Below are 24,463 nucleotides of genomic sequence, written 5' to 3' on the forward strand. Positions count from 1 at the left end.
CAGCGACCCGAGCGCGGGGTGCTGCGGCTGCTCTGCCCGCCGCCCCTGCTCCCGACGGGCGGCCGGGGCCGGCGGGTGTGCGTCCTTCGGGCGGGCGGTGTCCTCCCGTGCGGGCTTTGGGGAGGCCGAGAGCCGGGCTGGGAGGGGGGCTGCTGGCGGGAGGGGAGCTGAGGCGGCCGGGAGGGCGCGAAGAGCCAGCCCCGGTGTGGTGAGGCCTCGGTTGGGAGCTCACCTCCCTGAATGCCCCCATAACCTTACACTCGGCGGGGGCTGAAAATGGGGACGAGTCTCTGCACCCTTCCCTCCCACGAGGGAGGTGTCTGAATACCTGCGGGTCTTGTTCCTAGCGCAGACTGGGCCCACGGGCGCTCACCTGCCCTTTCTGTGGGCCTCAAAAGGGGGTCAGGCCTCCTCTTAACTCTAAAACAGCTTCAGGTCCAAGGGTTCAAAATCTGTCTGCAGCAGCTAGTTACTGATTAGTCATTTGCATGCTTTCTTCTCGATGAAGTTCATTCTCTCTGTCACTCCTTCTGTTGTTATCTTTTGGTTAATTAGGCAGGGGGAGGTAAAAACGAATTCTTGAAGATTTTGTGAGAGTGTCATAGGTTCATGAGTGCCAGAGCTCTGGAGAGCTGCGATGGGAGTAACAGAGGATGTGCTAACAGTGACATGCAAAGAGCAGGTTTCTCAGAGCCAGCTGGGATTCTACCAGGGAAAAAAATTACAAATGAACAGTCACCAGATCCCGTGACTAAACTCTCATCTTAAAGCAGGAGAAAGGGCAAGGCTTTGGTCTCGCCAAGAACCAGTAAGAAGAGCCAAGGCCACGGCACTCTCCTCTGAGACGCATCGCAGAGAAGAGTCTCTTCTGGAGTTAGAGAGGAAGGTTGTGGGAAGTTAGTGTAGCAGAACTCAAAGGCAGCCTCTGTGGGAAGGGGAGGTGATAACTGTTTTACAAACTCTCTAGGCTGAGTTTTACTTGATCATACTCCCTCTCTTGTGGATTTCCTCAGTCACAGTCTGATACCTAAGTACAGATGAGCCCCAAGACATGAGTGTCCCAGGTAGTCTGGGCAGGGCCACTTGTGTACGACCCAGAGGACAAAGGGTGCTGGCTCTTCTGTGCTCCCAGTTGCTCTTTGGTTCCTTTGACAGCAACAGATTGGGTTTGGAGCAGATCTTTTATGTCTTTTAGGAGTCAGCAGCTGTTACGGGGTGGTTCTTCCCTGCAGCCCATTGTCCTGCTGTGCTAACAGGAAGAGTGGTGGCATACATGATTGATGCAGCCTTGCTGCCATCCACCTGTTGCCAGAGTGGGAATCTTCCAGTGAGGAGTGAGTTATGCAGGCTGTAGCCTTAGCAGAGCAGAGGCTTTCTAGAATGGATAGAAATAGCATGTACCTCAACTAGATCAGCAGTGTCCTTAGTGATGGATGCAGGCCTTTTTTACTAACCCTTGTTCTGCTGTTTTTTCTACTGCTTACACACAGATGTTTTCATTCCTGTGAATCACAGCATTAACAAATGTCCTCAAAATGGGATGACATTTTCTACTTGGCAAGTACCTCAAGCTTTTGTGCAAAACGGGCAGTGGCAAAGAGAGCTGCTTCAAACGGAGCTTGTTTTTGATGACTGGTGATGAAAGTGGTTTCTGGCCTATTTTGCAGGGCATCTTGAAAGGTAGCCTGTAAGTAGCAGGCCTAACCTTGCTACCCTCTAAACTTTTCTCTTTACGCTGTTTCTGGGTACAGTATGAATTGTAAAGAATATTTGTAATTTTATATTCAGGTCTAGTCTTTCAGGCTTGTAATTTGAACACTCAAGTGCTTGAGCTGTTGGAATGTGAGCCTTTAATCCAATCGCAGTAGGAAAGCTTTAGGGTATATTAACAAAGATGTCTTTGCCTGGTTACTTAAAATTTTTGACAGTTGGGTCATTAGAATCAGGAAATACATTGAAGTGTAAAACGAGACGAACTGAATTCTTGCAGCATCCACAAGGACTAATCCCCCATTAGGAGGAGTCTGAATTGGCTTTGCCCCAGGTCTTTTTTTATGTCTATCCTGTACGTTCGGTGTACTGGAATAAAAGTGATGCTGAAGTGATGGGGGCAGCTCCTCAAATGTGTTTATGCTTAAACAGGAATGAATATGGTGTGCTGAATATAAGTCTGTGCTTGAGAAGCTTACAATATTGGAGGCAATGGTGGGTGCAGTATAGGAACACTGAATGGAGAGTGATTAGTAGAAATAAACCCAAATGTTACTAAAAATATCTGAATAGGTTGCCAAGGGAAGCACCTCAGCTTGTGAGCTGGCAGGCTTTGTCGTTGTGTGGCTATCCCGTGCAAGCAACTAGAGATTACATGCCTGTTTGCTGTAGACACCCACATGAATAAGTTAAGCATTTCGAAAGAGGCATTGGTTTTTTTCATTTTGTTGCCTGAGTTACTTAAGAGAGCAGTCGTGGAGGCAGCCATGAACCAGGGTGCTGTAGCTGCTGCAGCTTAATTCTACCATTGAGTAAACTGCATATCTGCCAAATGAACTCTTTTCATTCTCCAGCAGCTAGGCAGGAGATGTAGCACCTCAGTCAGTGTTACATAGCTTGTTGAGAAACTATGGCAGCCTGATCAAGTTTTGCATTTTAGCTTTATCAAATGCCCATGTTCTTCCTTTTTGTAAGGCTTGTGTACAAATCTGTGGTCCAAATTCTTTGTTGGTTTAACTCCAGCAACTTGGTGGATTTGCTCTGCCAGGCTGTTTAGCCTGCAAGTTACTTAAGGTATTGATTTCAGTTATAAATGAACAGGGTTTTATTTTACCATGTCTCTACTTCACATGAGTGTGTCTGCAGCAGAGGGACTAGCCAAAAGTTGAGTTGTAATGAATTAAGAATGGGTCTCTCATTATGAGGTGAGTGAGCCATCAAGATCTTCTATTACACTTTATAATTTCTTGCTTTATTCCCACTGCTAGCCCCAACTAATTGAGTCTTCAGATGTAACTACAACTGAACAAAAGGTTTGTGTGTCTGCTCACATTGTCCTTCCACCTTTTCTATTTTTTTTTAAAAAAAAGCATAGCTGATGAAAAATATCAGAACACTATCAATTTGAAAATCTGTTAGCATAACCTGGAAAATGAGTGTGTAAAATGAGCAGGTTTGTATTTGTTTGTTGTGCAGGCCTGGCAGGATGCTGGACTTGTCTTGTCTACGACTAGCAATGAAGCCTGTAAGCTATTTGATGCTGCACTGACACAGGTATGACTGAAAAGTGTAAGAAAATGTGATTTGAAGGGACTGGTGCATGAAACAGTCTTTGGTGTAGTTGATACTTAAATTTCTTATCAGCTGGGAGAGCCTCAAAATCAGGCTGCCACAGGAGTTCAGCTGTCAGCAGGCAGCAGAAAACCTTTGCAGCAGAGGGCTATGCCGGATGTTGCAGCTGTGGGGAAGACCTCAGCCAGCGTGCTCATCCTACTTGACACTGGAGAATCAACCAGTTGACATAAACCACATAGAAATCCAGGATTATTAGTTCTGCTGGAGGCTAAACTATCTTAAAGGAAACAGTTTTTCTGTTTTCCTACTATGCTAATCCTATCTGAATGCAATGTTTGTCTTTTAGTCATTTGCCTTGCTTACTTTTGAATTTTAAATGCCTGGGAGAACAAAAAGAAGCCCAACATTATCGGGGATTCCTCTGACCCTCTGTCTCTCTTACAGTATGCAACCTGGACCAATGATGAGAGCCTTGGAGGTATTGAGGGATGTCTCTCCAAGTTAAAAGCAGCAGATCCAAATTTTAGTGAGTATGACCTTTAATTCTCAGCTTGGAAAGTGCTGGATAATACTTGGTGTCTTGGTGTTTAACTTACTTTGTTTATGCAAGGGGAAGGTGGTGGCTTATAGAATTCTGTGAAACTTCTTCAGAATCTAGAGCAGGCTGGGATGGTTTTGTGGGGTTTTTTTTCTTCTCTTTTCAAGTCTTTTTAACTGGCTGTCATGAAAAGCCTCTAAGAACTTTAGGCTTATAAGACTTTCTGGACCCCTGTGACTACAAGTCAGTCTTGTTTAAAATAAACAACTCCCCCTTGTGTTTATATAGTAATGAATGTAATGCTGTACAGCTCAACCTGTAATGTGCTGTTTTCTGTAGCAATGGGACATGTCATTGCTAATGGTTTGGAGCTGATTGGCACTGGAAGTTCAGTGCGGCTCAACAAAGAGCTGGACAGTGCGATGAGAACAATGATGATGCTTTCAAAATCACAGCCACTAACTGAGCGGGAGAGGCTTCATGTATCAGCGTTGGACATGTTTGCCAGTGGGTGAGTCCACTGTCATCCCATTTAAAGGACTGTGAAGAGTTTTAGCTACCACAGGTGGAAGCAATAGTTGGTAGTAGTGTTGCCTGACATTAGCTGACATTTAGCAAAGGATCAGGGTGAGCTCTCAGTGGTTGTTCTTGAATTTATCTCTCCAAACTGGAAGCGCCATGACTAGTTAGTGAGCAGCACCATAGATGGGGAAGTGCCCTATTGCCACCGCTTTGTATCATTAAGCACTCCATGTTTTAAACCTGTCATAGATCCATCAGTGGAATATATGGTTTAGAACTAGGAAACTTAAGTATTTGACTACAGTGAGGTCCAATATAATGCAGACGTGGATCCACAGAAGCAAAGCTACAAACAGTCTTTTCTTTTCTCTGTTGTCTCCCTGTGTCAAAACCTATTTATTTCCTTTGTAAAACAGGGAGATAGCAGAGTGTCAGAAGTGCTGTAGAGGCTCACTGTTCCATTCAATATGATGAATTTATGTGCACTGCAGAAAGTGTGGGCTAGTGATTCACTTCAGTTATTTGTTTGTCAAACAAACAGGTGAGCGTGGATTTACCTCACATACTTCTTAGCAAAAGTAAAGAGGAAGCTACTGAAGCCCTGTTAGTATGGGTTTGATTCCCACTAGAGGAGAGGGAAGGTGTCTTTGCGCATGTGAAGTTAGATTAATTATGGTAGGTCTCTGTAGAAACTGTTCAATCCTGTAGGAAAATCTTTAGATTTATGGTTTAAGCTTGTTTAATTTTCCTTGTGTGTTACAGTGACTTGTTGTAACCCAAGGACATTTCTTTCAAAAGATTTCCCAAAAGGTGCTCAGTGAAGATAATGCCATTATTACTTTTAAAAAGACTAAGAAATTCCTTCAAGGAAAAAGAAAAACATCATTTGATGTTGAATTTTCTATTTTTCAGAATAGCATGAGTTTAGAAGTAACAGTAGAGGCAGGTATATGTGCCTTCTGTCAGCAATCAAAATAATTTTCTACTTCTAGCCAGCTTCCAAAAGCTTGTGATCTATGGGAACAGATTCTGCAGAGCTACCCAACTGACTTGCTAGCCCTCAAATTTTCCCAGGACACTTATTTCTACCTCGGATATCATATACAGATGCGGGATTCTGTTGCCCGGGTTTATCCTTTCTGGACACCTGATATACCACTAAGCAGGTGGGTCATGCTTCATTTTGAAAATTGCTTTTTATCTGGTGTGCACATACTCTGTGATTTTTAAGTTCAGACACATCTGAATAACAGGATCTGTTGGAAACAGACATGTAGACAAAATCAAGGGCTTAGCAGTGAATCAAACCTGACCACAGCTAAAACATCTTTCCTGTATCCCTGTTGACCCTGTTGTTGAGGGTTTTTTCTTAAATGAGCTGTGGCTCAGTTAGTAAATTTTGCTGTCAAATATAGCACATGGCATGTAACACACAAGATAAAATCATGCCCTCACTGAGGGAGGTGGCAAAACTCCTTCAGGCTTTTATGGGTCCAGTTTTTTACTTGGGGCTCACGTTGTGGGTGATAGAGCACATCAGTGGAAGGAAGAAAGGAGTTGTAACTTGGAATAGCAAAGTGTAGTTCTGAAATAAAACTTTGGGATATACAATAACAGCTGGTGCAGCAAAGACTGACAGGAAGGTAGAATTTTCAAAAATTTCTTTAGTTCAGTCCTGAAAGTTTCAGTTTCCCAAATTGATTCAGGATGGTCTGAATCTGTTGACAAGTGAATTATTAATAAAAACTAACTTGGGATAATTTAAAAAATTATTTTTAAGACCTGTTAAATTATTTGAAATCTTTTAACTTTATGTAAAAATTAACATTAAATTATAAGTCAAGACATACACTTAACATTTAGAGATAGGTGAATAGACGATCCACAGGCAACCATAACTTTCTGAATATTTTATGAATGGTGCTGTACACCAATGCACTGTACCTCCATATCCAGCACAACCTTGTCTCCTTTTTTTCTTCCACAAACAGTGCAGAGAATACAGACTGAATGCTAACATAGTAGTGAAGCTAACTTAGGTATGCCACAATCTCATGGCACAGAGGGTAGTGTTGGGAGTCTCATTTTTCCAGCTGTGTTACCTCAACTCAGAAAAATCTAGACCCCTTAGTTCTTTTTAACTACAATATGCTGGTTTCATTTGTTGGGTAAATAAGACAACTTGGCAGTTCTGACTGCATTTTTATAAATTTTTCTAGTCACAATGCTACAAAAGTGCAGGTTGTTGTCCACTTAATTCTAAAGCAACAGTAAACACCCTTATGCCAAGCATTTCTTAAAGTATAAAAACCTGGCAAGTACCCCTTGTCCTCAAAGTTACAGGCGTATAGAGTTACACTTGAATTGGTATGTTGGCAAAAAAAAATAATCAACTTTTATTCATCTCAATCCATGAAATAAATCAGTTGCAACATACCCCACATGTTTTAGTAGTTCCTTTGCCTTAGGAGTTTAAAACCAAAACCCCAGCAGATATTTTGAGAAGCAGAAACATATCCTGTGGTGTTTTGCAATTTACGAATCTGCAAGTACAATAGCGGTTAAATACTACTTAAAATGACTGCATGAAGTATGTGCGTAAGAGCATATAACATCCCTAATTTCCCTTTACTTTGGGCCTTTATGTCTTAGTGGGGATGCTTTACAACCAGTTTTAAAGGGCCACTTCATATAAAAGTACTCTCCTGTGGTTTTGTGAGCACTGGAGAAAGTGCAGAAGGCTACACTTGTGTTGCCTTCAAGACACTCAGATAACTTTGGTGACAGCACTGTCTTGCTTCCAACCTTCAGATTCTGCATCTTGCAACTGTAATGGAGATCAGCAGATTGTTCTGTGCAGCTCTTAGTTCCAGCTTACCCAAAGATGTAAATGTCAGTCCTCAAAACCCTGGTGATGTGCATCTTGTGTCTGTTTCCCATGCTGGTGTCTCTGCGCCTCTCATTTCCTCTGAGAACTTGTATTCTGCAAGCTTGAACCCTCATTGTAACTTGCACTGTAAGGGCTGTTTTGAGTTAAATGCTATTTCTAATATGTTTTTCAGTCCTAGATTAAATCTAGTTCTAAATGGATGATGTGTTGTTTTTTCCCCTTTTGCTTAGCTACGTGAAGGGCTACTACTCTTTTGGACTCATGGAAACAAACTTTTTTGATCGTGCTGAGGAGCTTGCCCGTGAGGTAAACGGCCTGCTATTGGTGCTAAAAAGTTCTAGAATTCTTAAACATGGTCCCTATCTGTAGGGGGTGGTTTGCACGAATGCCATGAACTGACTCTTTCCATCATCCCAGTTGTTAGTAGTAGCAAAGAGATAAAGCTCAGCATGGAAATGTTCAGAGAGTTTCATAAGAAACTATTGATAACTATTCCTTTGAAGGATTTCCACATCTATGCCATACCATGGCAGTTTCATCTTGACTGTATCTCCTTCAGTTGCTTATGAGCATGCCTTGTCAGATGGTCTCAGAACACCCCTATAAAATCCATATATTATCCCATCTGCTGTTTCCCCCACGTATAATTGGCTGTCTCCTGCTATGAAAGAATGTTGGATTGGTGTGATGTAATCTGCTCTTGACGATCCATCCTGTTTAGTTTTCTCCTCCCTTTGTTCCCAGAAGCCTGTTCCTGCATTATTGAACAATTAACTGTACAATGTTCCTGGGGATCAATATTAGCTGGCCTGTTTCCTTCTTATGAAGATAGTAATTATACTTGACTTTCTCCAGTCCTTAGGATTATCCCTGTCCTCCAGGAGTCTTGGATACAATTAATCTCTAATGGGTGTTTTTGCCAAACTTCTGTTACATCAAATTGCTGAAAGTGACAACAAAGACTAAACATTAACATTTAACATTTACTAGGTTAATGACTAACCTCACAAAATGCCTAAAAGCTAGTGGGAGTTGTTGGAGCAAGAAAGAGGAATTCGCTGAATACTCAAGAGCTGGCCATGTTCTTGAAGAAGAAATGATTACCTGCAAGGCACTATGTCCTGGAATATATTGTGCCTGTGCATGCAGTTCTTGCATTGCTGATGTTGATGCATGTCTGTGAAAGAAAATGTCATTGATAATCTTCATTAAAGCCTGCATTTTAAAGTGTTTTGCAGGTGTTCATCTTTATGCAGTAGAAGGTGGGAAGTGATGTCAGCCAATAAACATTTTCTTCCTTTTCTGTCCAAATCAAACTTCCTGGCTGTGGTTAGTTGGAGTGGTAGAGGGATGTACTTAACATGCAGCAAGTAAAAAGTAGTCTTTTGTTTCTATATCAGCAGTGATAAATATTGTTATTTGCAAGTTTGTAAGCTTCATCACGTTTTCCCTTCTTTCACTCATAGGCTTTGGCTATAAATCATACAGATGCATGGTCTGTTCATACTATAGCTCACGTAAATGAAATGAAAGCAGAGGTGAAGAAAGGGTTAGAATTTATGAAGGAAACGGAAACCAACTGGAAGGTAAACATTCTTGTAGCATCTCTGAAAAAGCTCTTTCTAGGTCCTCTTTATCTCCTTCAGCCAAGTTCTTGATTCCTCTGCATGCAGTTCCTTCCTATCTGCAGATATGTTACAAGTAATGCAGAGTTTACATACTAGAAGAAACCATCACCTGAGGTGCTGTTACTATCCATGCTACTTTTGAAGCATGAGGCAGGAAAATATTGGATATTAAAAGTGGTCCACAGTATGTGTCCCTCATAAGTCATCGTCACTACGACTGCTGAGATTACAAAGGTGTCAGTAGGCCAGGATTCACACAAAATCTGTCCTCTCACACTGCCTTATTTTAGCTAGGAATATTGTAATAAATACTGCTTTTCAACAAGGGTGTGATTTGTACGTGTGCATGCAGTTTCTTTTTCCTGGTGGAGCTGATTAGGTTTTTATCTCATAAAGACATGGCCGTTCCAGACAGGCGAAACGTCAGATGTTAAAATTGTGATTTCTTGATATGTGATTTATATATATGTGATTTATTGTGTGGTTGTAAAAGTAAAGTGACTGATGATAGTTTCACAAGCTTTTTGCTTAGACTGAGATGAGCACTGACAGTTGATGAACCTGTCTAATTCTCTTCTTGGAACCTAAGATGACGTGTGAAATGACACAGTCAAATCAAATGTTTTAAAAGACTTATAAAATATTTGTTTGCTTCTGGCTGGGGAAGGATTTTTAAAGGTCAACTGTAAGGAAAAGAGAAATGCTTTTGTCTCTTTTCTAGTGTACTGAAGTTACTTTATATATCCAACATATTCAAGTATCTCTCAGAGTATTGAACAGGTTAATTGGTCTGTTATACAGTCCTTTGCTGTAAGTGGAACTTAATTTTTATTTGTGTTGGACAGCATGGGTTTTCCCAATGATTAAGTATGTTATATTCAGAGCAGAAGGCTGTGAGGTTTGAATTTGTTAGAACCCACAAGCGTCTATTTTAGACTGACCATTCCACCTCACCCAAAGAGCAGGGCTGGATAATGAGACTAGAAGGACTGTTTATTTTGCATTTTCTAAGTTAAGCATTCAGATATCAAGCTTGGAAGTGCAGGCAGAAAACCCTTGCTTGAGGTTCATATCTGTCATTTCCCAGAAAGCATTTTGTCCTTTAATATATTAGTTTTAATGAAACAGTGATGCAGGGGACTTACAGTTTGGGTGACACTTTAACCCCCCCCCCCCATCAGTGACTTCTGGATCGATTTTTTTAATTCTGTTTCTTAAAATAGTTGCATGCCTCTGTGATTTGTACCCTTTATCCAAATAAAATGCTAGATCAGTAAGTAGAATTGTCTAATGTACCTTCAAGCCTGACCCAGTGTAGTTAAGATTTGTAACAGCTGACATTGTCATAATGATAATGTGTATAATCACTTCTTTTGTGCAATATTTTTCATCTTAAACATCATGAGCACAGAGCATTAAACTGTAACCACATGCAAAAAAGCAGGTCTCTCTAAGGGCTTTAATAAAATTACTTGTATTTGGCCTGGTGATTTGAAATTTTTATTTATTTTCCTTTAATGACTAGGATCTCTATTTGTACTGCCACAGTATTCAGGCTCCTTCTGTTGCTTTTAGTTCATCTTCCTCCCTTCTAATAAAAGGGGCAAAGATTTTGTACAGGTTTTCTTTACAGAGTACTTTATTTTGTTTGTTCCTCCACCCCCCCAAAATATCAGATGCCCTTTGTTTTTTATGTATATTTCAGCACAAAATCAAAAGGGGCAAATTTATCTTACCAGAGGGGACCTCTCTGGCAGTGCTGTTTGTTATTAAATGGCAATGTTTTTTCTCCTGAGCTGCTGTGGTCAGTTCCCATAGCCTGCTTTTATTTATTTTAGTTACCTAGAAGCCCGCTTCTGCTTTAGCAATTTAATCTCAAAATCGGCAGCAGTAAAAAAATTTTGGTTTATTTAGTGAGGTAATCCCATGTTCTTGTTTGTATGACATTTGGAATGGTAGTATGATATTAAACTTGGTATTATCAGGTTTATGCCAAGCACTTAATTACTTCGGTTGCTCAGGTTTGGTCTGTGATTTAATATTAAAAAGTAAAGATTACCAGAATGTTTATCTTAGCACCATAAAGCTTTGACATTCACTGGGAACCTTTGTGCTTCCTGAAAGTGGGTGTTACTGTTGTCACCATGAAAATGAAGACGCTTTTTCCACTTGTAAGAACATTAAGTTTAACTACAGCACTGGGAGAGAACGGGAGGAGAGGGGAGAACCTTTCTGGTATTTTAATTTTCACCAAAGGATTATGGGATTGTATTCCTGTTTGTCTATTCTCAATGCACTCACAGAAATGAACCGCAATGACATTGTCTTGAAGTGCAGGCTAGGGAAGAGTATTTGAAGTTCTGGTGCCTGCTGAAAATGACAGTGCAAAGTTGGTACAGTCCAGCAAATACTCATCTCATCTGATGAACTGCCAGTGCGTTTGGTATCTAGTGCAGCTTCTGTAGTCCATAGTAAAACATACGTTTAAGAAGTGATTCCTCTCTGTCTGAGATAGGTGTCTAGATGGGTGGGATGAATGGCCCTCATAAGGTGGGATCTCTCTCCACGATCTATCCAGGTTACTTTAGGCAAGATGCCTAAATTTCAGATGAGACAAATCTTACTCTTCTTATAGATGTGGGGTTATTTTCCTAAGAAAAAAGAAGTGCTGCAGAAGGGTGAATTCTGAGACATCCAAGTTAAATTCTTCTCTGGAAAATGATGTGGGGGAAACCTTGTTTTTGGGGTGTCTCCCTAAATAGCTGCAAGGACAAATGTATCAAATGAGAAGGTATCCTGGCTAGCTGATTTAAAGTTCTGGTCTCTTCTGTCTCATGAAATAATCAGTTTTGCTGAAAAAGGAAACAGAAATCTAACTGCGTAAGTTTAAATGGGAAGTTATTTTGTAAATAATTTTTTTTTTTTTTTCCCCCAGAACAGTGATATGCTTGCTTGCCATAATTACTGGCACTGGGCTTTATACTTCATTGAAAAGGTATGAGATATTTTCATATAGGTATTTTATGGTGCAGATAGATCATTCACCTAATGCTATTTAAAAGGCAGACCTAACAATTATAGGGTTTTTTTCAGTTAGTTGTTTTTATAAAATAGCACAATGCCATTTTTACAAGCTAGTCCTGTATTACAGTTATTTTGAGAAGATTTGATTACATTGGTCAAAGTTCTAGTATCTTTGTTAGAATGTTGAAAAATTGCTGTGAGATTATTGCACGTCTGAAGATCAAATATAGTCTCGCTAATTACACTTGGCACAGTTATTTGATAGAAAGATAAACTTGGATCTCTGATTTTCAGATGAAAATTAGACAAAATTATCTTCAATACTAATTTGCTGGCCCAAAAATTTGCTGACTAAAAGAAGAAGGCAGTAAGCTCTAAATTTGGTCACCAATGTTATTAATTATTAATGTTACTAATTCTTATTATTGAAACCCTTTAAAAATGGTTGCAATTTTACCCAACCTGTCAGGTTGCAATGCAGAATCTCCTTGGATTTAATAATGCTTAGCCCTTGTGGGGTTCAGTCCAATAGGGAGACAAATGTGACATCATTGAGAAGGCAGTGTACTTTGGTCAGAAAACAGAGTAACTTACTTGTCTTCAGTATTATTAACATAGAATGAGTGTAATTCTTGATAGTCATCTTAACAGCTTGTTTATTTTGCCACCTTCTATCTATACAACTCTTTTGTAGCCTGCTTAAAATTATTTTTCTTCCTGCCTCTTTGCATACACCGTGGGATGCACTAATTTTGCAAAAATCCCTGAAAGGAACATTAGAATGAGAGGTAATACCTTGTCTTTCTCCTTCATGCATAACTTATACCAGTATTGGTACCTATTATTAAATGAAACCTAAACATACTGATTATTTTGCCTAGAAAATCCTGGTTTATCTTGAACTCCATTCTTTCTTTTAATATCTCAAGGTTTCTTTGATTTGGTTTGTTTTGATTAAGTCATGAAGCAATTGCGAAGTAGCATTATGACGTCTATTAATTATATGTATATCTTCAGTTACTACCATTCACTTTTGGTTACTGTATCTGAATGTTAATCATGTAGTCCTCGTTTGGTTTTACAGGGTGAATATGAGGCTGCTTTGACAATTTATGACAATCATGTGAGTAGGGGCCTTTTTTTCTTTACTGAGAACGTGCTTAAGACCGTGATACATGCTTTCTTTGTTCTGTATGAGATCGAAACCTATCACAGTGTGCCATATATGTATATATATTGTTTACATCTGTTGTTATAGTTTTTTAGGGAAACTGTTTCTCAACAGTTTTGGGTAAGATGCCCAAAAGACTTGCATGTTCAAGTGTTTCTTACACATGCACTTGAAAGAGCTACAATGGCACTATTGGTCCTGTTTTCCATTCTGTCCGTGTTTCTCATTCATGCTTTTTAAAAGGATGTAAAATAATTTTCTGATAAAGTCAAGTTACCTTTACAAAGAACTGATTTTGCATGTTAGGTACTAAATCAACAGAAGCATGTCTTTTCATTCCTAGTTAATTTATTATAGTTCTTTACTGTCTGGATTTCAAAACAATCTCTCTAAATAAGCAATATCAAATTAGATAGGATAACATATTTTTATAATCCTTACAAAGATAATGCAAGCATTAAGAAAGCTACTGGGCAGACTCCTATCTACTAAACTTGGCAAAATTAAGTAATATTTATGGCACTGTTTTGGAAAAAAAAAACCACCAACCTTGGTGACTCTCCATAACTTACTGAGTTTAACTTTAAAACAGGAAAAACACCACAAATGAAGCAATATAAGTGTTTGTCATTGGAAATTGCTGTATTGAGGAAAGATGCAATTAGGGCTATTGCAAAACAGGTATTTTGAATGAAAAAAAGAGATAAAATTAATTCTGTACTGTGAAAATAAGCTTGATTATCTGAAGAAGTTCCCACTAGCACATCAGTTGGGCAGCTTATGAATACGTGTGATTACAGATTGCTCCCCGGTGTCTGTCAAGTGGAAGCATGCTGGATGTAGTAGACAACTGTTCGATGCTGTACAGACTTCATCTGGAAGGTAGGATATCCACCTGCCATTCTTTTTTTAAAACTGTAAAGGGAACAGTTTTCTTTTTGCCTCCCCCTTCCCCGGCCTTGCATGTTGGAGAAGTATTTAAATATACTTACAGAACAAGCTTGGTCAGTGTTACAGAAGAAATCTTCTGTTACAGAAGAAAATTCTGCTCTTGAGAAAAGCCTCAATGTGAAATTCATACTAAAGTCCATAACCTTTCTTCTTACCGAGGGCTTTTGTTTTTTTCCATGCCAGTATGGTATTTCATTCAGCTCAAGCTTGCATGGGTCACATATTTCTTTTTGGACAAATTCACTTCTATTGTCCCTGGTGATTTGAGGCTGAACAATCAAGTACATAAGCCTCTAAAAAGCTGTAGAGCTTCCTTGAAGTAAATTTCAAGTTAGATACTTAACTTTCTATTTTGATACTGATTGAAATAGCTAGTACATGTCTATTAGCCTCTGGCGTTTGTGTACTCTGCTAACTCAGTGACATTTTCCTGTAACTTTTTTAAGCTAGTGTTTAGAGTTCATGAAGTGGGGGGAAGATGGATGGACATTATTTTCACAGTATTCTGCTAAAACACTAATGATGCATTGTGTTTGTTTATGAAATCAATCTTATCACTCTGTTTTTTGATTGCTACAGATGGCTCATTGTGAGCATCATCTCCAAGAAGACATGAGCAATCTCATAATAAAGCCAGAACCTCACATAATGCAATCTAGAATGTTGGTGATGAATTACTGACAGTCAATAAACTCTTTGCCCAAATACGGCAGGCTGCAGCTGTGCATTACTGTATAAATTTTGCCATATCAGGGAATGTTTTCTTGAGTTTAGTAGGAATGCTGTTTATGCTGGGTGACTGAAAGTTTATTACAAAGTCATGCTTTTGCATGTGCTATTTTTATGGAGAAAAATATTTTTTACTCTTAGGTGTAAAGCTTGGAGACAGGTGGAGCAATGTTCTCAAGCTTACAAAGAAGCACACCAAAGATCACATTCTTCTGTTCAATGACGTACACATCTTGATGTCCTCACTTGGAGCCAAAGACCACAAAACTACTGATGAGCTTTTAACAACTCTTCAGGAAGTTGCCAAGTAAGCAAGTGAATTAAAGTACTGCATTCAATAAGTATTTTGTCCTCTGAACTTCAGGGTGATAATGTCTCTGGCTTGCCGAAGCACTACAACACGCTCCTCTCTGCTTTAGCATGTCACTGGGACATGTCTGGTTTAAGTAGGCCAATCTCCAGTTAGGAGATCCCTATTTATTTTTTTAGTTAATGTCTAGAGTGGTTTCTGACCTTGTTAAGCAGAAATCTCTTATGTTTGAGGTCATGGACACTAACTGAATAGTTGCTGTATATTTCCTTTTGATGGGTTTATGCTAAGCTATGTTACATACAATGAATAAAGTACTTCACCTGTATATTAGTGAGGGCATTCTACAATATATGTCAGCTATCTATGGTAGTTCTTTTTTGCTGTGGTTTAAAAGGTTCTTTAATAATAGAGCATTAGTTGGTAGTAATATTCTAACAGCAACTCTTTGATGTGTTATGAAGTACCACTGCAGAAAATTGAATTTCAAGTACTGCTACAGTAATAATAGAGAATATTTGGTTTCAAATTAAATTATTTGGAAAATCTGAGTATTTAATTATTTTATCTAAAGAATGTTTTTTGGTGTTCCCTTATGTATTAAATGACTGTAAATTGCCTTGATTTTTTGGAAGGGTTGATATATAGATGTTTTAAATGCAATTTCTTCCCCTCTCACACCCTATTTTAACTCTGTTCCAGCATCTATTGCTTCCTTTGCCTTAAAAGAGAAGGAAGGAGAACATGAAATTGTCACTGTTCCTGACTATAATACCCATCAATCAAAAATAATGAAAAATAAATGTAATTTTTAAGAATACTTAAGAAAATAAAAAACTGTCAAGTCAAGCGTAAGCATGTCAGATTTGACTAAAGTAGGAAAAGACAAATATCTTTTATATAAGTATGTAAATATATGTAAGTATATATAAAGTATATAAAGCTGCACATGCACACCACTTCAGGGAAGCTTTAATGAACATATGGTACTTATCCTTTCACCCAGTGCTTCCTTTTGCCTATGTGTTCAGCCTTTTGTAGTGATACAGCTGTACATTTTTAGCTGTAGTTTGAAGTATTACAAAGTTTAATTTTATTATTTGAGAAAACAGTGTGAGATGAAGGGATTATGTTAATGATTGGATTAATGGCTTAATTTATGTGTATCACAAATATGTAACAGCTAAATGATACCCAAGATGCATTTTGTATGTGTTAAAAAAGCAGTCATAAACCTTTGGCACAAACAATAGTCATTCTTGGCTTTTCATTGATGTTTTTCCCTAGCCTTTGCAATGTAAAGTTGACAAGAATTTTTTTTGTGAAGTATTCCATGGCGCTCTCTGGTGGTTGGTATCACATGCTTATTTTCATGGACAGAAATGTTAGTTAATGCAAGAGATAACGAGATACATTGTTCTTCATGAATCAGTACTTCAGAGCAGTTGCAAGAGAAAGGGAAAAAAAAAATCAGTCTTCCATCTCTGCGATATCTCAGAGAGCTGGAACAACTGTTTAAATGAAGAATTGTTTCATCATTTTTATCATTAACTATCTCAAACTATTTACTTAAAATGCACATCTCTGCGCGCTTCTAATTCCCCAGGATGCCGTATTTTATCATTCCTTAAACAAACACATAGGGCAATGCTGCATACTGAAAAATCAACATTGACCTAGTAGAAGAAATGGGAAATTTGTAATACTGACTCAAGAAGGAGAGCACAGAATATGGTCTGTCTTTGGTAAATTTAAGGTACTAGTGAGGGAGTGTGACTCTTGGCTGTTGTTGCAAGCGCTCAAAACAGAAGTCAGTGACTAAGGTTCCTCAGTGTTAAAGATGTAATTGGAAAATTTACAGAAAAATACAGATGGAATTTATAGCATCAAACTGTGCTCTGTATTCTCAGGAATAATTTTTATTACTTGGGATAGAAAGCCTTCCTCTCCTGCTATTGCCAACCACCCTTTTGGCACTGAAATGGCACTACCCCAAAGGCCCCATCACTGTCAGCTTCTTCTGTAGCAGTGGAAAAACACAATTCCACATTGTCCCCTGCAGGTATTTCCTGTAGACCAAAGAGCTACAGTTTGGCTACTTGCACTTTTACTTTTTTCTTTTTTTTAATATTGGCAAGGATGCCTGCTAGAATGTATATGTTCTTCTGCAGGCATATTGTCATGCTATAAGCCTCTTCCACTCTTAGATGGGTTAGGATACAAGCAGTAAAAAAGAAAAGAAAAATAACTTAAGAGCTAGCTAAAATCCATTGCTGTTTGTGGGCCTAAAAGCAGTCTGTCACAGTTAGAATAAAAGAGCAGACTTTCAGAGCTGTCATGGGAATGCAGTTTATATCACAAAGATGGTTGAGGCACTGTGCTGCGTGGTGAGCTGTTTTGCAAGATTATTGTTTGAAGCTGTTCGCAAGAGACTGATTGCCACTTTTGGCAGAGATAAGGACAGTCAAAGAACTAGCAGTAGGATGTTCTGGTGAGATCATCGAAGAGAAACTGTGCAGTTTTCTCACTTTTCTAGCCCAAACTGGCAGGAGGGCTTGGGCTTGTGCCTTTTGTGGATATGTTCAGAAGAATGAAAACTGATTGACTGATGGGTAACAAAAAGGTGAAAGTAACATACCCACACCAAAAGATATTATTTAGATAAAGTACCCTGAAACATCAGGCTTTGTACGGTAAAAAAAATCAAAATTCTGTCTGCAGGCAGTGACAGACTGGCACTGAAATATGCGTATTTATAATTTGATTTCTTATGGGAGTTAACCACTTTCTCATTCTACAGAGCACCTTGTGAGGACCATGAGCTTTCCCTGGCTCCTAGTTTGGGGTTGCCACTGTGCCAGGCTTTCGTAGAGTTTGAAAATGGAAATTGTGACAAAGCTGTAGACCTCCTGTACCCGATCCGTTATCAACTAATCCAACTAGGAGGCAGTAATGCTCAGGTAAAGGAGATCAATAAAAGACTTTTTGATGCAACTTAAATCCTCTCTCAGTAGCCTCCATTAGGCACTTACAGTGTTAACAACCCTTCATTCTTAGAAAGTGAAAAGTTAAACTGTGCTTTTGATTGAATCCTGTTTGCAAACACTTATTAGCAGTGTTGGCTATTTAATTTTTCTTGTCAGTATGTTTCCTTCCTCAATGGTTTTAATAATTTGGTAAACAAGACATTGTAACCAGCAATACTTAATAAGTTACTTATTACTTTGTATTTTTGCTGACTTCTTTTTTCAGAGAGATGTTTTCAGCCAGTTATTGATTCATGCTGCTTTAAATTCTAAATCACAAGCCAAACAAAATCTTGCAAGGTGAGTATTTTTCCTGATAAATATTTGTGGAAGTAGTACTGTCACTAAGAGTAAGAAGTAGCAAGTATACTAAAACCAGTAAGTTATGGCTAAAATTACATGCAAGCAGTTGTGTTAAATGTAACAACATTTAACTAGGATAAAAAGTACAATAGCTTCCAATTCCAAAAGTACACTCTTGTGGTCTGGATGAATGATCTGTATTTGTTCAAGGGTAGTTGATTTTCAAATGGTTCCGTCTTAAAATGTGGCCTCCTGCCTGTTGATCAGTGTACTTGATGGACTGTTAAACTTCTGTGAACTTCTGAAAAATCAAATCTGTCCTAATGATGACATCTGCTGTGTTGGGAAATAAGATTTGCAGAGTCTGATATGTGAGCTTGCCTTAGTACAAATCACAAGAGCCTTGTTTGGTAGAAATCATAAATGTTGCTTATTCACCCATATTGAGTTCTATTGAAATGTATTGCCTCTGCACTTAAAAGAATGGATCCTCAGGACAGCATGAAGCCTTGCCTGTTCCCCTCCTGAGGCCTCTTTGAAAGATAAAAATTAGATACAACATCAAAATGATTCTTCTATGCACTCTGATCTCTGGGTGCTCATTTTCAGTCCCTGTCAGGACTGAAAACAACACTGCTCTGCCTAAACTTACTGCCAAGGCCAAATGTTTCCAATAAGGGAAATCTGCACCTCAAGAGCAGGTCTTTACGTACTGTTTTCCTCCTCTTACAAGGATACTGGTGGTGATCTCACAGGAAAAATTATGTTGTACTCCTGACGTTCCCATTTCTCTCCTACCTCTTCTCCTTTCTCAGGTGCCTCCTGAGAGAACGTGATGTGATGAGACCAAATTCACCAATGACAGAGCGACTTATTAGGAAGGCAGCAGCAGTTCATTCAGTGGCCTAAGTCTTTCCTCAGTGCTGAAATCGCAATAAGCTTACCAATCAAAGTCTGGGTGCAGGGAATGGAGGGGTGCTGTGCTGTAAACTGTGCTAGAGTTTCAGAGTAGGTAAGAGTACGCTATGAGTCAGAGATCTGATGACAATTTCCTTAAAAAAAAAAACATACAGCTGTTGCATTTCAGGAGGTTGTATCTTAGATGATTTCACAAGGGAAGAAGATAACCTGCTGATAATGCACAGCTTTCTGAAGCATCCTGGAACACTGCTTTTCTGGTATATTTTTCTGAAAGTTCCCTCTGACCCTGATTATATACAGTACAGTAACAGTGCCTGGGTTTCAATCATTCATTGGCCCAATTTGTTACTTTGTTAATATGTTAAATAATCAGTAAGCTGCTCTGGTAATTCAAATGGGCCTTTTAAGCATAGCTAACAGGAAAGTATGGGGCCAGAGCCAATACAGGCATAAATTGAATTCCATATCAAGCTTCCAGTCCATTCAGGCATGGGTCACAGACTCTGGCATTACAGATCTGTCTGCATTCAGGATCTCTTTCCAGGTACTTGTTTTCAAACTCCCTCTCATAAATTGTTAAACTTTTTCTTTTCAGTATAGTGACTCAGAGCTTTCTGAAATTACTATGGGAATGAAACCAGACGAGAGGGATAATAGCTGACAGCAACTATTCTAATACAGGTACTTGCTTGGCACCTATAAATCTTTCAGAAAAAAAGCAGCAGCCTGGATTTCAACTAAAACAGTACCATCTCTGAATGGTAGTTTGGACTGGTGTCTTTGTGGTTACCTGAGCTTTTGGGAAGTCAGGCCTTACTACCATCTCAATAGCACAAGTCCCTGCATGTTAGCAAAGTAGAGTGAAACCAATGTTAAAGCACACACTTTATAGAGGTATCTCAGAAGAGGTGAAGGCTGGAAGGGAGCTTCCACCATAAAAAGAGAGCTAAAGGGAACTGACACAAAGCTTTGTGCCAGCACAAGTGATGTGACGAGCTTTGGTGCTGCAAATGAGGCACAATGAGCCATGTACTTCTGTCAAGTTCTGGTGCCTCTGGATTCCTGCACCATAGCTGAGCTAATGGATTATCTTGCAACAGTAATCCAGAAATCCCTAGTGAAAGGAAAGATGATATTTCAAACCAAAACTGAACTAATGCCTCCTCTTCTTCTCAAAGAGAAATACCACACTCTTCAACTGCCCAAGCTCTGGCTATGGTATCATATCTGCAAGCTCTCCTAGACACACACATGCCTGCCTCTCCTTCCCATCCAGCTCAGGCCCTTCCCCATGTCCCACAGCAGCCCCATCCCACATACAGTTTCCTTTTGACCTAAAAAAGCACTTTCATAGATGGCCCTGCACTGCCCCTGGAGTTCCTGCATAGAGGAATAAGACATGGACATGCCTTGCTGCCACCCTTCTTCCCCTAGCCCTCATTTGAGGAAAAAGTAGTTTACTTTTAAATCAGCAATAATTTGTGAAACCAGATAAGGGTATTGCATCCTTGCCTGCAGCCTTTTGAATCCTGCGGACAGAGTTCCCTGTTCTTCAGCTTCATCACTGCTTTATCTGTCCAGCCATGACCGTGATTGATTGTCTTACTTTGTGCTAAAGCTATACTAGATTTTTACTATTAATTATTTTTAATCAGTGCATTTCAAGCAATGACTTTAGAGGGATACCTTTTTACTCAAGGAATATAAACAAGTCTTATTAGGGCCTGAGAAAAGCCTGAGAAATCTGCTGGCTGTTTATGAAGCATGTAGTTTGTGATCCATTGCTACACAAATTTAAGAATGACATTTGTAGTACTTTTGATATAACGTGATTTAGAATTTTGCCTGCTTTACATCAATAAATTCAAAGCGGTACTCAGTTGAGAGCAAGTATGACTTCTTTGCATGTATGGATGAAGCTTTTAAATGGATTATTTATAATAGCTTAATTTCATAAACCCGTAACAGTATACGTTCTCTTTGTTTCTATGAATGTGACTAGAAACTTTTTCATTCAACTAGTACTACACATTTTGCCCATAAATGAGAACTTCTAGTTTTCTGCTGTATCTTCCCCTTATTTTTATCCAGAATACTCAAACCATTCTGTCTTGCTTCACCATGCTATGCTGACTTGTTTTCAATTACCATTATGGAAACAAGTTAACAAGCAGGTGGCTCAGTGGGAAGAGCAATAGAAGAAGAACAAGCGGAGGACAACTTGACCAAGGATCATGCTGACTCCTAAAAGCTCACCTTTTTATATCTAAGCAGAGCAGTTGAAAAGCAGTTGATACAAACTTTGTACGAATATCTGCTGCTTACAAGAGAGATACTGGTTTTGCACAGGTTGTGCAAATACAAACACAGCCCCATCCTTGCTTTTGTTCTATCTTTGCCACACCCATTAAAGTTAGCAGGCCATCCCTCTCAGCCTCCATGGCACTTCTTTTTCTGGATTAAGAGGGGCAGAGGTAGGTAGTAGTCCTTTGTGCTGTGCCTCAGAATTTGAGCCTGGGCAGTAACTCCCTGCCAGCGTTACATCAGGAAACATCTACTTTTAACTTCAGTGGTGTTTTAGCATGATCCCCAGCGTGGCTGCAAGGGCAATACCACCACTTTACAAGTCTTTTCTGAGCTGCTTTCTTAAGTAAGTCATCTGTGCTGAGACCACATACATCATCAGCTCAGTTACTTCTACAGCTTCTTCAGCGTTAGCTGTTTCTTGTAGCTCAGTAGAGTAAAACAGGTGATGTTCTGTTGGACTTCACTACTGTCAGACCTAGTACTGCAGTATTTGTAACAATTCTGTTAACATCAAGCAAGCTGAACTAAAAAGTTCTTTAGGAAGTCTTTGCTACAGTGGGTCTAGCTTTTAGGACCCATTAACAATTCTTTTAAAGACCTGTCTGGTTTAGACTGTTAGTGCTCTTAAGCTGTACTAAAACCAACCATGGTGATTAGTGGTAGGTATAGGAGGCTACTGTGAAAGCACAGCTGTCACCCATCATCTAAGGCCTTGCCTAGGCTCCTGCCACTCAACCCCAAAGCCCTCCAGTACTACAGCTTCTTAGTTTTGTTGGTGAAGAAAGCGCACCACAGCATCAGTGGTATCATGACCAGCTACCATAGCAGGTATGGTGGTTTCAAGTCATTTTTTTTTGTTCGCAGATCAAAACCAGATTTATTAACCCAGGGCGAAGCATGTTTTTTTCAACAAGTTTTCAACCCATGTTTTCCTGATAAAGGCGTATGTACAGATCTTTTCAAATACAAAATAAAGGCTTCAGTCAGCTGCAGGAACCTCTGCAAGTGGTAGCTTTTTTACCTTCTTTGTGTGCACAGCTACTGACCAAGACCTTTCAAGAGGATATTGTGCTTACCTGCGTACAGCCACCATGTAGTCTCACAGGCCATGACAACACTTGGCAGCAGTGAACGGGCTTGTTCTGAGGCCTCAAGTCTTTTTTCCTGAAAAATGGCATTGCATTTTTCTTGCAGACTCCCACTCGCAGCTGCCTTGTCTTTGAGATGCAACAACCCAAAGAGCAGCTGTGCCAGAGGGCTGCGCATTCACAGCTTTCGCTTCTTCAGCCCCATTGCCAACGTGGCATCTTTTTTTGCAGAGGCTTGAATGTGCTAGGAAGCAAAACAAAGCCTCAGAGCCTTGCAGGGGCTAGGAAACTCTGCTCACACCATTCCATTTCACAGATACCTCAAACCACTCTCCCTTTTAATACTTGAAGGGTTTTGGGCAGGGTGGAGGGAGGAGACACAACTAAAAGAGCTGCTGACCAGCTGACTGCTAGGATTGCATCTGGCCTATGCTTCATTGTAAGGAAACTAGCTGGTTGGCACACCAGCTCACAGGGGAAGACTGGAAAAAAAATTATATTTGGAGATAAAAATGCAACAAACTTGCTAAGATTTTTTTTTTAATAAAAAATTTACAGTAGTGCTGCTCATAACGTATTCTGTTTCTGTGGTGCTGTTCTCTAAACTCTTTCTGCGTCTTGAAACATGAAAAGTAGTTATTCCCTCAGTTTAAAGACAGGAACAAAAAGAAGGCATCCAGAAGTCAAGAGCAGCAGTATCTGTGCTCATGAATAGCCCCTATAATGCCATGCCTAGAAGAAGGTGAAGCTACTGGATTAAACACAGAATGTACCCTTAGCAAATGCATTTTTAGCCTTTTCTGAACAAGCTTGTTCTGCATCTATTGAATTCCCTGAAAGCCATTAATCAGATTATAATATAAGGCTAGTGAATGAGGCAGATACAGCAGGGCAGTCAATAGCCTGCTTTTAGCCGACCCAGAAATCCAAGAAAAGCATCAGCAGTGCCAAATCAAAGTGCTATTATCACACATAGGCTATATTATTTCAGACAAAAACATGGCCCACAATTGGCAGTCTCCATATGCAGTACTAGGATTGTCAGAAAAAAGCCAATATGGTTTCTGCTCAGTCACTAGGAATGAAAAAAAAAATTACTTCAAAAATTCTGTTGGTTATCATGAAAACACACTTTGATTTGGTCTTACCTTGAAGCTGGCTTGTTGCAGCAACAACTGGAACCATAATTCAGCCCAGTGGCTACACAGCTGCCACACAAGGATTTATTCCCTTCCTCTCACACACTATGCTTTTTACCATGCTCAAAAGGCGAAGGATTACTGTCAGCCTGTTGGCAAGCTCAGCATTTCTCTTGCAAGGTGTTTTTCTTGGCATCAGTTAGGAAAAGGCTGAGGTGCCAGTAGGTGGGAGAACCATTTTTCCTTTGTGCTCCGTCTTCCTGCATTCACAGTATGTTTTTTCTAGCTTTCTTCCCTCTTCAGCTTAGTTACCCAGACTGAAGTTGTTGTCTTCCTTCCCCAGAGCAGCTCTCATCTACAGTCCAACCTGGCCACCAATTAAATAGCCAATATCCTGCACACGAGAGAGTTGTACCCCTAGCCAGACCTATGGAAGTGCAGTTTTGACAGTGTGAAGCACATCACTGGAGTTGCCATTTCTTCCCTTGTTCTTCCTCTAGATTTTGTGATTTGGACTGATCTTAAGTTGTCAGCATCTCACTGGCATTCTCTATATCACTTACCTGTCTTGTAGCTTATGGGGGTGGAAGTGCAGCACTGTGTGAAAGGAAGACACTCAGCACATGTATTA

The 24,463-nt window shown here is 39.6% G+C and overlaps 1 protein-coding gene across 1 annotated transcript in view; it reads left to right on the forward strand.

The window, feature by feature from the left end:
* Window positions 1-19,286, forward strand: part of TTC38 (tetratricopeptide repeat domain 38) — a 19,730-nt gene extending 444 nt beyond the window's left edge. Inside the window, exons 2-14 of the mRNA XM_010575434.1 lie at window positions 3,187-3,264; window positions 3,730-3,811; window positions 4,163-4,334; window positions 5,338-5,511; window positions 7,466-7,541; window positions 8,702-8,821; window positions 11,799-11,858; window positions 12,972-13,010; window positions 13,859-13,940; window positions 14,880-15,045; window positions 17,849-18,008; window positions 18,301-18,374; window positions 19,193-19,286. Coding sequence (XP_010573736.1) covers window positions 3,187-3,264; window positions 3,730-3,811; window positions 4,163-4,334; window positions 5,338-5,511; window positions 7,466-7,541; window positions 8,702-8,821; window positions 11,799-11,858; window positions 12,972-13,010; window positions 13,859-13,940; window positions 14,880-15,045; window positions 17,849-18,008; window positions 18,301-18,374; window positions 19,193-19,286 — 1,377 coding nt within the window. The remainder of the gene's footprint in view (window positions 1-3,186; window positions 3,265-3,729; window positions 3,812-4,162; window positions 4,335-5,337; window positions 5,512-7,465; window positions 7,542-8,701; window positions 8,822-11,798; window positions 11,859-12,971; window positions 13,011-13,858; window positions 13,941-14,879; window positions 15,046-17,848; window positions 18,009-18,300; window positions 18,375-19,192) is intronic.
* Window positions 19,287-24,463: the final 5,177 nt, after the last annotated feature.

Source organism: Haliaeetus leucocephalus, unplaced genomic scaffold, assembly GCF_000737465.1.
Source record: "Haliaeetus leucocephalus isolate CR32 unplaced genomic scaffold, Haliaeetus_leucocephalus-4.0 Scaffold473, whole genome shotgun sequence".
Lineage (NCBI taxonomy): Eukaryota > Metazoa > Chordata > Aves > Accipitriformes > Accipitridae > Haliaeetus > Haliaeetus leucocephalus.